At 45.4% G+C, this 13,447-nt stretch overlaps 1 protein-coding gene across 1 annotated transcript in view; it reads left to right on the forward strand.

Moving 5' to 3' along the window:
- The window catches only part of LOC132132514 (A disintegrin and metalloproteinase with thrombospondin motifs 6-like), a 166,123-nt gene that overhangs the window by 29,416 nt on the left and 123,260 nt on the right, over window positions 1–13,447 (forward strand). The window contains exons 10-11 of the mRNA XM_059544915.1: window positions 8,835–8,940; window positions 11,054–11,200. Coding sequence (XP_059400898.1) covers window positions 8,835–8,940; window positions 11,054–11,200 — 253 coding nt within the window. The remainder of the gene's footprint in view (window positions 1–8,834; window positions 8,941–11,053; window positions 11,201–13,447) is intronic.

Here is a 13,447-nt window from a genome sequence, read left to right on the forward strand (position 1 = left end):
TTTGAATTTACAAAGATAAACTTCCCACCACATGTCTGATCTAATCAGAGACCAGAGCAGGCTTCTTGAATCTTGGATGGTCCTCATGCATCTAGCTTTAGGGTTTTGTGTTTTGGTCCTACCGACCACCCACAGGTGTAATGTGGTGAGAATTGTTCTGTTCTCCCAGGCTGGATAGAGGGGAAAAAAGAACTAAGAGACACCTGGATTTTGCAAAAGCCTATTCCACCACTTCATAGCTTCAAGAGAACTCCCTCGCCTTAATAGAAGCAGCTGGCTTTGAGACTGTGAAGACTAAATCTTTGCTCCATCTTATTCTTTGTGAGGAGGAAACATTTGATATTTTTGTAAGACTAATTAAATTACGGCTTTTTTTTTAGGAAAATTTTTATAATTTTATTAAATGTTGGTTTGTTAATATCTTATTGCTTCAGAAAACGTACTCGGTTACTAATGTAACCTCGGTTCTCTCTAGAAGAGTGAACGAGTACTGCGTCTTAGCTAAGACGCTACGGGAATAGTATCTTTTCATGAAACACTGAAGCAAAAAATTATCCTTAATTTTGAATTATTGTAAAGCGCATTTGCAGCAGCACACAGCCATAGGCGAGACGGCTCGCTCGCTCATTGGCTGCTCTGCGGCAACTGCACATGCCTATCGGGCGCAGGCTGATGCAACATCAGACCAATGAGGGCGCTCGCCCCCTCCATGCCACTTCCCGCCGAAACGGGTGTGGCCTAGCCCTATAAAGGGAGCTCGAAAAGGCTGACTCACCTGATTTATTTCATCGCCGAAGCGAACCAGAGTGAATCATACGCACGCCAGAGAACGCAGTACTCGTTCCCTCTTCTAGAGAGAACCGAGGTTATGTTAGTAACGGAGTACGTTCTCTTACGAGAGTTCTCTCACGAGAGTTCTCTCGTACTGCGTCTTAGCTAAGACGCTATGGGAACCCCATGTAAAGCGCCGTGCACGCAGGGATCACACACCAATAAACCTGGAAGCGACGCCCAGGACTTACAGTGCCCAATCACCAGAGGGACTCACAGAGAGTCCTAGAACAGGAGGGGGGGGGGCCCTCCGTCCCATATCTACCAGCGTCCGTAGACGCGGCGATATGACATCACATAATCAAGGCAAGGCCTGACCAATGTGGTAATGTGGGTCTTACGAAATACTGCCCATATAACAGTCGTCAGCGCATAGCGCTTGCGATCTCAGAGTTCCAATCAGGAACCTGATTCAACTATACCGACAGCAGCTTTGCTTGCAGGACGGGAATCTCCAGGTTATAGAACCTGATAAATGTAGACGGCGAGGCCCATCCTGCTGCCATACATATATCCTGTAAGGAGATCCCACTAGACCACGCCCACGACGAGGCAACGCCTCTTGTGGAGTGTGCTCTGACGCACAGTGGGCACTGAAGGCCCCTGGAAGCGTAAGCTAACGCGATGGCGTCAACTATCCATCTGGATAGGCTCTGTCTCGAAACAGCCATTCCCTTGGAATGAACGTCCAAACCGCCAAAAGGGACTGACGGAGGTCTGGGAGGATTCAGCCTCCTAGCTCCTCTAAGGAAGCGGATGACCAAATCGTTCCTTCTTATTGACTGACCGAGCGTTGTCTCAGAAAACGCTGCGATAGCCGCCACATAAACTTTGAGCGTGGAGGGGGCTCTGCCCTTATCCAACAGCTCCTGTAGGAAGGAGAGAACCTCCGTCACCTTACAACTAAGGGGTGAACGTCTCCGAGCTGTGCACCAGCTGGAGAATACTGACCACTTCGAGGCATACAGCCGTCGAGTCGACGGAGCTCTAGCCTGAGAGATGGTATTTAGCACTCCCACTGAGAGATCAGCGGGTAACCGTTGAGCGCCCACACATGGAGGGACCACAACTCCGGTTGAGGGTGCCAAATCGAGCCCCTGGCCTGCGAGAGGAGGTCCCTCCTCAACGGCACTGGCCACGGGGCAGTGTCTGCTAACTGCATCAAATCTGGAAACCATGGTTGGTTCTTCCAAAGTGGTGCTACAAGTAGCACTGAGCATCTCGTTTCCCTCACCTGTTCTATCACCTGCGGAAGGAGGGAGACGGGGGGGAAAGCATAGAGCGGGCAGCACGGCCACCTCTGTGACAGCGCGCTTTCGTTCTTGGAAAAGAACGCGGGGCAGTGAGCGTTTTCGTGGGACGCGAAGAGGTCCACTTCCGCCCTGCCAAATCTCTCCCACAACAGCTGGACTGTCTGTGGGTGTAGAGACCATTCGCCCGTGGGAATGTTGTTTCTGGACAGTCTGTCTGGACCCAGATTCTGTAGCCCAGGCACATGAACTGCTCTCAGCGAGCGCAAGTTGCGCTGAGCCCAAACCAGGAGGCGTTCTGCCAACTTGTACAGGTTTCGGGACCTGAGACCGCCCTGGCGATTTATATAGGACACCACAGACATGTTGTCCGAACGGACTAAGACGTGGTGGCCCTTGATTCGGGGACAAAAGCGCGTCAGCGCGTTCTCTACTGCCAGCATTTCCAGACAGTTGATATGTTGGAGCTTTTCCCGTTCTGACCACAGGCCAAAGAACGGTCTGCCCTCGTGCAGCGCTCCCCATCCCGAAGTGGAGGCGTCTGTCGACACCATTTTCACTTTCGAGGAAGTCCCCAGGCTTACACCTGATTGGTACCAGTCGTTCGCTGTCCAGGGTTTCAGGGCTGTAACACAGCTCTGATTGACCTTGAGACGCAACTAACCGGATATCCACGCTCCGCGCGGTACCCGCGTTTTCAGCCAGAACTGCAAGGGGCACATGCGGAGCAGGCCCAACTGAAGAACTGGAGATGCTGAGGCCATGAGACCTAGCATCTTCTGAAATTCTCTGAGCGAGAAGGTCGCGCCGCAGCGGAGAGAGCTCGCTGCGCGCTGTGGCGACAGCCGCACCGTCATGGAGCGTGAGTCCAGAGTTTTACCCAAAAACAGTATCGTCTGACTGGGGTTCAGCGAACTCTTCGTCCAGTTGACACTGAGACCGAGTTTCTCGAGGTGATCGAGAAAAATGGCCCCGTGTTCCACGAGCTCTGATCGTGATTGAGGCAGAATCAGCCAGTCGTCCAAATAGTTCAGCACTCGCATGCCTCTTAGTCTGAGAGGAGCGAGCGCTGCGTCCATGCACCTCGTAAACGTACGAGGAGCCGTGGACAAGCCGAACGGCAGGACTGTATACTGGTAGGTCTGGCCCTCGAAGGCGAATCTCAAGTATCGCCTGTGACGTGACGCTATCTGTATTTGAAAATACGCGTCCTTCAGATCCATCGACATGAACCAGTCTCCTCTGCGAATATGGGCGAGGAGTTTCCTGGTCGTAAGCATTTTGAAACTGTGTTTCACCAATGCCTTGTTCAGCTGTCTTAGATCCAGTATGGGCCTGAGACCCCCGTCTTTCTTGGGCACTAGAAAGTATCTGCTGTACAGCCCCCCTTCGCTTTGAGTTTGAGATACAGGCTCCACAGCCCCTTTGCTCAACAGTTTTGATATTTCGGCCCGAAGTAGGTGTGCTACTTCTGTTTTGACTGTAGTTTCGACGCGCGCTAAAAAGCATGGAGGGCGTCGAAAAAACTGTAGCGAGTAGCCTCTCTTTATAATGTCTAGCACCCAATCCGAAACCCCTGGAAGCGCTGACCATGCATCTGCATGAATGGCTAAGGGTTGGATGCAAAACGCGCTCTGTTGGCTGGGCAACGGTGGCACTTCGGTGTGCTGTAACATGGGCGTTATGCCTGTGACGTTTGAGGCGGGGAGCGCGCTGATCACAGCGGGCAGATCGCTCTTCCTCGACCCCGCCACGGTGCTTAACCGAGTGAGAGAGGGCTGAGCGGGTCCTGTGGGATTCGTGCTGTCTGTGAATAACTGTGGGCTGTAAGCGTGCACATCTACTGCTTTTTTACACCAGAAATTACACTCTTTTCGGGAAATATCTGGGTAGCCGTGATAACGGCTTTTGTGTGCAGGCAAGCGGGCAACAGGTGCAGGCTTGCGCGTTGCAGAAAACGCTGAGACAGTCACAATTCCTGGAACTGAAACAGTGGCGAGCTTGGGCGAGAGCTCGGCCACAGCAGAACTCGTACACCGGCGCTTTCCTAGAAGTGCTAGGATGACTTCGGGGCTTCCGGCCTCACCGTAATCCTCTGCCGTGTTTCCCGCGGCGCGGGGCGACGGCTGGTAGAGCGAGAACGGGGTCTCGAGCTGCGTTGCTGACGCTGCTGCGATGAAGCAGCAGGAGGCGGGGGGCGTGGCTGAGAGCTTTGCGGGGCCGGTCTAGCCCGACTGGCTGCAGAACCGGAGCGCTTCGGCAAGAAGTGCTTGAAAGCTTGCGACGCTTTCTGGTCCTCGACGAATCTCTCAACAAACTGGTTGACAGACGATCCGAAGAGGCCAGCGGGAGTCAGCGGGGCGTCGAGGAACGCAGCACGCTCAGACTCTGCCATGTCTGTTAGCGTCAGCCATAGATGTCTCTCAGCCATAGTAGCGGAAGCCATAACCCGTCCCATGCCCTGTGCAGCGGACTTAGTAGCGCGGAGAGAGAGATCCGAAGCACTCCTCAAATCCGCGAGACAGATAGCTTCAGGTCCCATCTCATCCAGCTTACGGAGGAGATCACCCTGGAAAATCTGCAGCGTGGCCATGGTGTGTAACGCAGACGCAGCCTGCCCAGCAGCAGAAAAGATCCGCGCGAGCAGAGATGACGTCATGTGGCAGGCTTTCGATGGCAACGCCGCTTTCGTCCACCGTCCAGCAGAGGGCGGGCAAAGGTGCGTCACTATAGCCTGTTCCACTGGCGGAAGTGACTGGTAGCCTCTGTTTTTAGCATCATCCAGTGTGGAGAATGCTGGCGAAACAGACGAACGAGTTCGCGCCGAGTATGGAGCGTTCCAAGCTTTCGCCACTTCTTCATGAAGCTCAGGAAGAAACGGGGCGGGCTTTGAGCTAGGAGAAGTACGCTCATCCGGAAGAAAGCTACCATCCAGCCGGGAACGAGAGGGGGGCGCTGGTGCAGACCACTCGAGACCGAGGCTCGCCGCGGCCAGCGTGAGCACTCGCATCAGCTCCTTCTCGATATCAGCCCGTCTGCTGGGCTTCTGAGCAGAAGGCGCGAGATCCCCGGAGCTCGCCCAACCCTCACTGCCCGAAGCTAGCAGAGAGCACATGTCCTCTTCCCCCGACGCGGCCCTGAGTTCCACTTCCTTGGAAGATGCGGCAGCAGACAGCGGGCGCTGACCATCGGGAAGCGATGCAGGGGAGGCCGGTGAAGCAGAGAGAACCGGCAAGCTCGGTTGAGCTGGAGACGGTTCCGGAATTCGCTGGGAGCGGCGCTTTTTACGGCGCTGCGTCGCAGCGGGGAATGCAGGCTCGGAGAAGAATGCCAAGCGAGTCCTCAGAGTCACCATCGGCAGTAGCTCGCAGTGAGGGCAGCCGCCGTCAGCGAGCGCGAGCGCTGCATGATCCTCACCCAGGCAGGAGACGCAGATGATGTGACGGTCTCCTTCGCTGAGCGGGGCTCTGCACGAGCCGCACGAGGGCATCTTTAAAAAGACGCAGCTCTTTTACGAGTGTGTGTCGCAGGGCGAACACACACGAGGATACAAAAAGGATATAGGCGCCGGAACGCGCAGCAGGAACGGCAGTGGAAGGCGGCGTAGGCCAGCGGCTTCAGGAATGGCTCGTCCCGCTGAGATGCTATCGACGGCGCTTGCTTCCTCTCGTGATCCAGCGATGTGTGAGCTTCGCTGAAGAGATGAAAAATCAGGTGAGTCAGCCTTTTCGAGCTCCCTTTATAGGACCCGTTTCGGCGGGAAGTGGCATGGAGGGCACGAGCGCCCTCATTGGTCTGATGTTGCATCAGCCTGCGCTCGATAGGCTTGTGCATTTGCCGCAGAGCAGCCAATGAGCGAGCGAGCCGTCTCGCCTCTGGCTGTGTGCTGCTGCAAATGCGCTTTACAATAATTCAAAATTAAGGGTAATTTTTTGCTTCAGTGTTTCGTGAAAAGAGACTTTTCCCGTAGCGTCTTAGCTAAGACGCAGTATGAGAGAACTCTCGTAAGAGAACATAATATATACAGGTACTGATCATATAATAAGAATATCATCAAAAAGTTTATTTATTTCACTAATTCCATTCAAAAAGTGAAACTTGTATATTATATATTTATTCATTACACACAGACTGATATATTTCAAATGTTTATTTATTTTAATTTTGATGGTTAAAACTGACAACTAAGGAAAATCCCAAATTCAGTATCTCAGAAAATTAGAATATAACTTAAGACCAATACAAAGAAAGGATTTTTAGAAATCTTGGCCATCTAAAAAGTATAAAAATAAAAAGTATGAGCATGTAAAGTACAATACTTAGTTGGGGCTCCTTTTGCCTGAATTACTGCAGCAATGCGGCGTGGCATGGAGTCGATCAGTCTGTGGCACTGCTCAGGTGTTATGAGAGCCCAGGTTGCTCTGATAGTGGCCTTCAGCTCTTCTGCATGCTTGGGTCTGGCATATCACATCTTCCTCTTCACAATACCCCACAGATTTTCTATGGGTTAAGGTCATGCAAGTTTGCTGGCCAATTAAGAACAGGGATACCATGGTCCTTAAACCAGGTACTGGTAGCTTTGGCACTGTGTGCTGGTGCCAAGTCCTGTTGGAAAAAGAAATCTGCATCTCCATGAAGTTGGTCAGCAGCGGGAAGCATGAAGTGCTCTAAAACTTCCTGGTATATGGCTGCAGTGACCTTGGCCCTCAGAAAACACAGTGGACCAACACCAGTAGATGACATGGCACCCCAAACCATCACTGACTGTGGAAACTTTACACTGGACCTTAATCAATGTGGATTGTGTGCCTCTCCTCTCTTCCTCCAGACTCTGGGACCCTGATATCCAAAGGAAATGTAACATTTACTTTCATCAGAGAACATAACTGTGGACCAGTCCTTTAGCCCAGGCGAGACGATTCTGACGCTGTCTGTTGTTCAAGAGTGGCTTGACACAAGGAATGCGACAGCTGAAACCCATGTCTTGCATACAACTGTGCATAGTGATTCTTGAAGCACTGACTACAGCAGCAGTCCACTTTTTGTGAATCTCCCCCACATTTTTTAATGGATTTTGTTTCACAATCCTCTCCAGGGTGCGGTTATTCCTATTGCTTGTACACTTTTTTCTACCACATCTTTTACTTACCTTTGCATCTCTATTAATGTGCTTGGACACAGAGCTCTGTGAACAGCCAATCTCTTTTTCAATGACCTTTTGTGTCTTGCCCTCCTTGTGCAAGGTGTCAATGGTTGTCTTTTGGACAGCTGTCAAGTCAGAAGTCTTCCCCATGATTGTGTAGCCTACAGAACTAGACTGAGAGATCATTTAAAGGCGTTGCCGGTGTTTTGAGTTAATTAGCTGATTAGCGTGTGGCACCAGGTGTCTTCAATATTGAACCTTTTCACAATATTCTAATTTTCTGAGATACTGAATTTGGGATTTTCCTTAGTTGTCAGTTATAAACATCAAAATTAAAAGAAATAAACATTTGAAATATATCAGTCTGTGTGTAATGAATGAATATAATAAACAAGTTTCACTTTTTGAATGGAATTAGTGAAATAAACTTTTTGATGATATTCTAATTATATGACCAGCACCTGTAGTGCACATGATACACTGTGAAAAATCTGTAAAAGAAACAAACAACAACAACAAACAACGTACTGTGTTAAAATGAAGGAATTTTGCATAGAGATTTTTTATAGGTGTTTTTTCTGTATTTTAAATTTTGCACTTAATAATATTTTGTTTTATGGTTAACGGAAATGTCCTCATGTGCATTTTGTTTTGATACTTTTGTGCTCCTTTTGCATCCTTTTTTGATGCTTAGAAGCCCCATTTATTGTAAATGCAAGTAAAAGAGCAACCATTCCCTCCAAATTTCTTTTTTTTCTGTTACATAGAAGAAAGTTGTATGAATTCTTATTAATGTATCTAAAAATGTACAGACAATCCCAGAAAAGCACAAAATTAGCACAAAAAAATTCAACATAAAGCAAGAGACTGTGACTTATAAAAAAATTACTCAAATTCATTACAATTTATATAGCTTAATTTTTTTTTCAGAAAATTTTTGTATTTTATGTTTATAGGAGTAACATGTTTTAGGTTATCAACATTATGGTCCAAATCTCTATTAATCTCTAGCCAAACCTCAATTGTTAGTCGATTGTCCATTGTACTTTGCATAATATTGAGTGTTGTTCGTTTAACTTTGTTGCTGTCTATGAGGAGTTTTAAATCCGTCAATTCTTATGTCACATTTCAGTCATCAAGCTGCCTATGTAGGCAGTGTACAGAAAGATTTGTGAAAGTTAAAGAACAAACCTAACAGGTTTAAGAAAATGATTTATTTCACTCTTTTTGCAACTCTGAAAACTTGAATAACTAAAACATCTATATTTTATGGGCACAAAGTGATGAATTCCGAGCTCTGGTTTGAATTACTAAGTGGTTCCTTGTTACCAGATGTAGAATTTATAATTCTAACCCCCTTGTCTAGACATTTTCAAGCTAAAACATCAGTTTTTTTATTTATTTAATCGTCTAGCCGTCAAAGTTGACCCACCCCCATGGTGATTTAAAAAAACATTCGCCTAAACTTTTCACCAGCTTCAAGTTCAGTGGTGTCGAGGTTAATGTGAAGAATCTCATTTTATGGTGGTGACTCAGTGTAGCACTTCTACACCTTGACCTGACCTCTTGTGTGTGTGTGTTTTTGCGTGTCTCTGTGTATGTGTGGCCAGGTTTGGCATCCGTAGCAGGAATGTGTGAGCCAGAGAGGAGCTGTAGTATTACTGAAGATATAGGCCTTGGTTCTGCCTTTACTATTGCACATGAGATCGGACACAAGTAAGTATATTTTCTCTCTCTATTTGTCTCTCTGACCATTTGCATGAATGTGAACATTCACGGTTATGGACATATGTGATAAAATATGATAATATGTTAATTGTTCTTATTTATTGGTGTTTACTAAGGCAGGCATCATTATTACCATTGTTTACTTAGTGGTTTACCCAAAAATGAAAACTAAAACTTGATGAGCTTTTTTTTCTTCTGCTGAACACAAAAGAAGATATTTTGAAGAATGTGGTTAACCAAACAGTTGATGGTAGCCATTGTGATGTCCATAGTATGAAAAAAAAAAACACTATGTAAGTCAGTGGTTATGCAGTCAATGAGTAAGTGATGATGGAATTGTCATTTTTGGATGATCTATCCCTTTAAATCATCTTGTTTATGGTGATTTTAGAAACATTTTTGCCATTTGTATTCATAGAATCAAAGACCCAGGATAGGAAATAATGAAGGGAAAATTATACAAGAATGTAGTAAGCCAGATTCAAACTCTCTTTTCTCGAATGAGCACCAGGACTCAATTTTCTTTTGATATGAAGACAAAAAAGCTTCTTTAAAGAATGGAATTCCTAAAAAACAGTTTGGTGTAATCTTTTGTTATTATTCTCAAGGAAATCGTATTTTAACAAAACCTTTGAAAATATATAAATACAATTTTTAAGAAATTTCCAAGAAAATTTTCAAATTAATTATTTTTTTCTTAGATTTTTTTCCCTTTACTTTATCTTATTTGACACCTGTTTCAGTGCATGTAGTATCTGGTTAAACTGGATTGTGGGTAGCAAGTGAAATAACAGCATGCAAAAGTGGTGCAACTGTTCATTGAATGCACCCCTGAAGGACTTGGACAAAGCCCTCTGTGGTTGAAAAATGGCTAAATATTCTACATGTAATGCTTTCATGTCTCATAATCTATTTGTGACTGGATTGGATTTATTGTGGTCATTACTATATATATACCTCTAGCCAAAATTCAAAGCTTGAACTGCCTGTATGCAGATCTTTAGGCAAATGAAAGTCTGGACAAATTAACCCAATCCTGAAAGCTTATAACCATGATCTAGTTCAAGATGAAGTTCAGCGTGATGGCAGTTTCCTCTATCATGTCTTGTGTCTGCTTCTGTTGTGGAGCAGTTGTAAAAATAGCTCCTTCTTCTTGTAGGGAAGTTTTCTCCTGCGCTGAATTATATTGAGAGTAGAGTGAAATGTCATAAAAGTGTGCCTTAATCTTAATCTGGGAAGTCGTGGCCTAGTGGTTAGAGAGTTTGACTACTAACTTTAAGGTTGTGGGTTTGAGTCTCGGGCCGGCAATACCATGACTTAGGTGCCCTTGAGGCACCGAACCCCAAACTGCTCCCCAGGCGCCGCAGCATTAATGGCTGCCCACTGCTCCGGGTGTGTGTGTGTTCACTGCTGTGTGTGTGCACTTTGGATGGGTTAAATGCAGAGCATGAATTCTGAGTATGGGTCACCATACTTGGCTGTATGTCACCCCACTCACTTAAAAAACACAGAGGAATTGTGTGATATGGTGGGGGGTATGTAAGATACATTAGAGGCTGACTTCTGCTTTTGGAAAGACCCCAGCTGACAACGAAAGCTTCGAGGTCTCTGCGTAAGGTGATCTGACTTTTTCATGCAATATCTAGACAGATATGTAAGGGAACAAAATTTGCATGGCTCAAATTATGTATTTGTGAAGTTGCCAGCAAGGAATGTTGCTAAATGCTTCAGCAGTCTTGTATGCCGATGGCGCATGAGCAGATGAAAGCAGCTTGGAGGAAGGGGGAAAGGCAGGCCAGGTTCATTAAAAGATGACTACCTGATTGAGGTCTGCTCAAACGTGTAATTATTGATTGACAGGCCTGGATCAGGGTGGTGATTACAACTTTCACATTCCTTCAGAGCTCCAGACAGCCTCTGGTCTTTGACCCATCTGTCCTCTTCTCACAGCTGTTACCAAGCCAGAATGAGCCTCTCTTTACATCTTAGCTGAAGGAGATGTCCCCTGCTCCTGATCTTTCAGAGCTGCCCAAGCTTGTTTTCTTGTGTGATGTGATTGACATGATCCATCAAAGCTCATGATCTGCCACTTGTCTCACAGTTTCGGCATGAACCATGATGGGATTGGGAACTCCTGCGGGACCAAAGGTCATGAGACAGCCAAGCTGATGGCGGCCCATATCACAGCCAACACCAACCCCTTCTCCTGGTCAGCCTGCAGCAAGGACTATATTACAAGTTTTTTGGAGTAAGTGAAAATAGCATTTGAAGACTGCTTGCTTTATCTGTAATGTAATCATATATGATAGAATACAATACATTATTCAATTTGTTGGTCTAATTAGCAGTGAGGAAGTCCCACAAAAACCTAGCAGAAGTATGAGTCCAGAATCACTACTTTTCAACCAGATGCAAATTTTAACTATTAACACTTGAAATTGTAACCCTCGTTCTGCGAAAAGCGTTGCATACACTTCATACACTTAACTCCACTCGTAATGTTGGTAGAACTAAATGCAAATCTTACAAAAGTTTTGCAGAGCAAGGTTTAACAACTAGATGGAACCTGTAAAACTTTGGGTACACTTTTTGGTTACACTTTATTTTAAGATGTCCTTGTTACACAAACTTACTATTATAATAACCATTAAGGTCCCACTTTAGGTGGTCTAAACTACTGTGTACTTCAAAAAATAAGTACAATGTACTTATTTTGTTTATATTGTATTGCAAAACACTTTTGCTGCTATTCAGGTGGGATACGGGTAAGGTTATGGACAGGGTTGGAGGTATGGGTAAGTTTGAGGGTGGGTTAAGGTGTAAGGGATGGGTCAACAGTGAAATTATAAATATAAATACAGAAATTAATTACAGATGTAATTACATGCACGTATTTTTTAAATATAAGTACAATGTAAAACATGTATGTACTGAAGGGGCAACTAACGATTATTTTTTCTGTCGACAAATCTAACGATTATTTATTTTTATTTTTTTCGATTAGTCGACTACTCTTAACGATTATTTTTTATTACAATAAATAATTAATCTAATGTTCTTTTTTTGATTAGCTAATGAATCCTTTGGATAACTTTACAAAAAAATATAAGTACAAATTCGAATATAATATTTCAACCTTTATTCATTTTCAACCAATGTGGTTGAAGTTTTTACAGTATACAAAAATAAAGAGGCAAAGAAAATTATTTTACTATGGTAAATATGAGTTTACGATAGGGTTTATAATTAAACCACAGTAGCCACAAATTTACAGTTGTCTGAGACGTCATGAAATGTTCTTTAGCATCACAAACCATAAAGTGTAGTCAGGGTTCTGCTATGGTTTAGCATGGTTTCCAGAGATCTGGAGCTGATTCTGGGTAGCTCGATGGTTTGTGACTGTTGTCTCGCGGCACGCTGTCTTTTAAGGGGCCATTCACATATCGCGTCTTTTGCGCGCTCAAGTTCGTTATTTCCAATGTAGGCGCGCGGTATGCACGCTCATAATGGAAGCGACACGGTCGTGACACGCACACGAAAACAGGTGCATTCGCACCGCATCGAGTTAAAAACATCTCAACTTTTCAGAATGCCGCAATCGCACCGCGGGTCATGTGACAAGAACTAACTAATCAGCTTCATCCTTTCCCGTAACAACGTTGAAAGCTCAGCTAAGACGAGGGAACAGCTGATCATAGCTGTATATGCATTCCCATTTTGAAATAAATTTAGTAGCAGAGCTACTGCAAGCGATTTTTAGTGCTGCAAATCCATTTATCCTTTGCTGAAATTTCTGCGTCTTCATGAAGAGAGCACCTTATGGTTGCTTAGCAACGACAGACGCCCTAGGGGCGCAACTGCCCGAGCGCTTTGGAAAGAAGGAGAAAGCGGCGCAAATAGCGCTTTACACGCGTTTTTAGGCGTGATATTTGAACGCCCCTAATGTGTGTTCGAAACCAGCGCCAACACAGACTTACTTTATTTTTTATTTATCCTTACTTCAGCCACTACGGGTAATCATACCAATAACTTGTAATCTTTACAAGAATATCAGAATCATGCAATGAGCAAGTCTGCATTTATTAGACACTTAATAATATCACATCAGTTTGTACTTTTAGAATCGCCGAATCTAGTGCGGTCGTTCCATCACATCTGCAGCAGAGACCTGAACCAGGAAGTTGGTCAACAGATCACACAGTAACCAGTTAAACCGTAACACCGGAGAGCGCCAGGATGTTTTCCTCTGAGGTGATCGTGCATCGCATTTTTGCTGCCATGGTACACCATATCGGTTTTGCAAAGAGAATAAAAAGTGCCATTTTATTTGTCCTCTGTTTAAAGTATTCCCATACTTTTGATAACAGTGGTCTCTGTTTTTGTGATAGAATGCAACTTTCTCCATTCCCAGTATGCCATTAAGCGAGATGTAAACACGTCGACGCATTTCACGCACGTCGACGTATTTTTGTAGTCGACGTAATCGATGACGTCG

The sequence above is a fragment of the Carassius carassius genome, chromosome 49 (assembly GCF_963082965.1).
Source record: "Carassius carassius chromosome 49, fCarCar2.1, whole genome shotgun sequence".
Taxonomy (NCBI): Eukaryota; Metazoa; Chordata; class Actinopteri; order Cypriniformes; family Cyprinidae; genus Carassius; species Carassius carassius.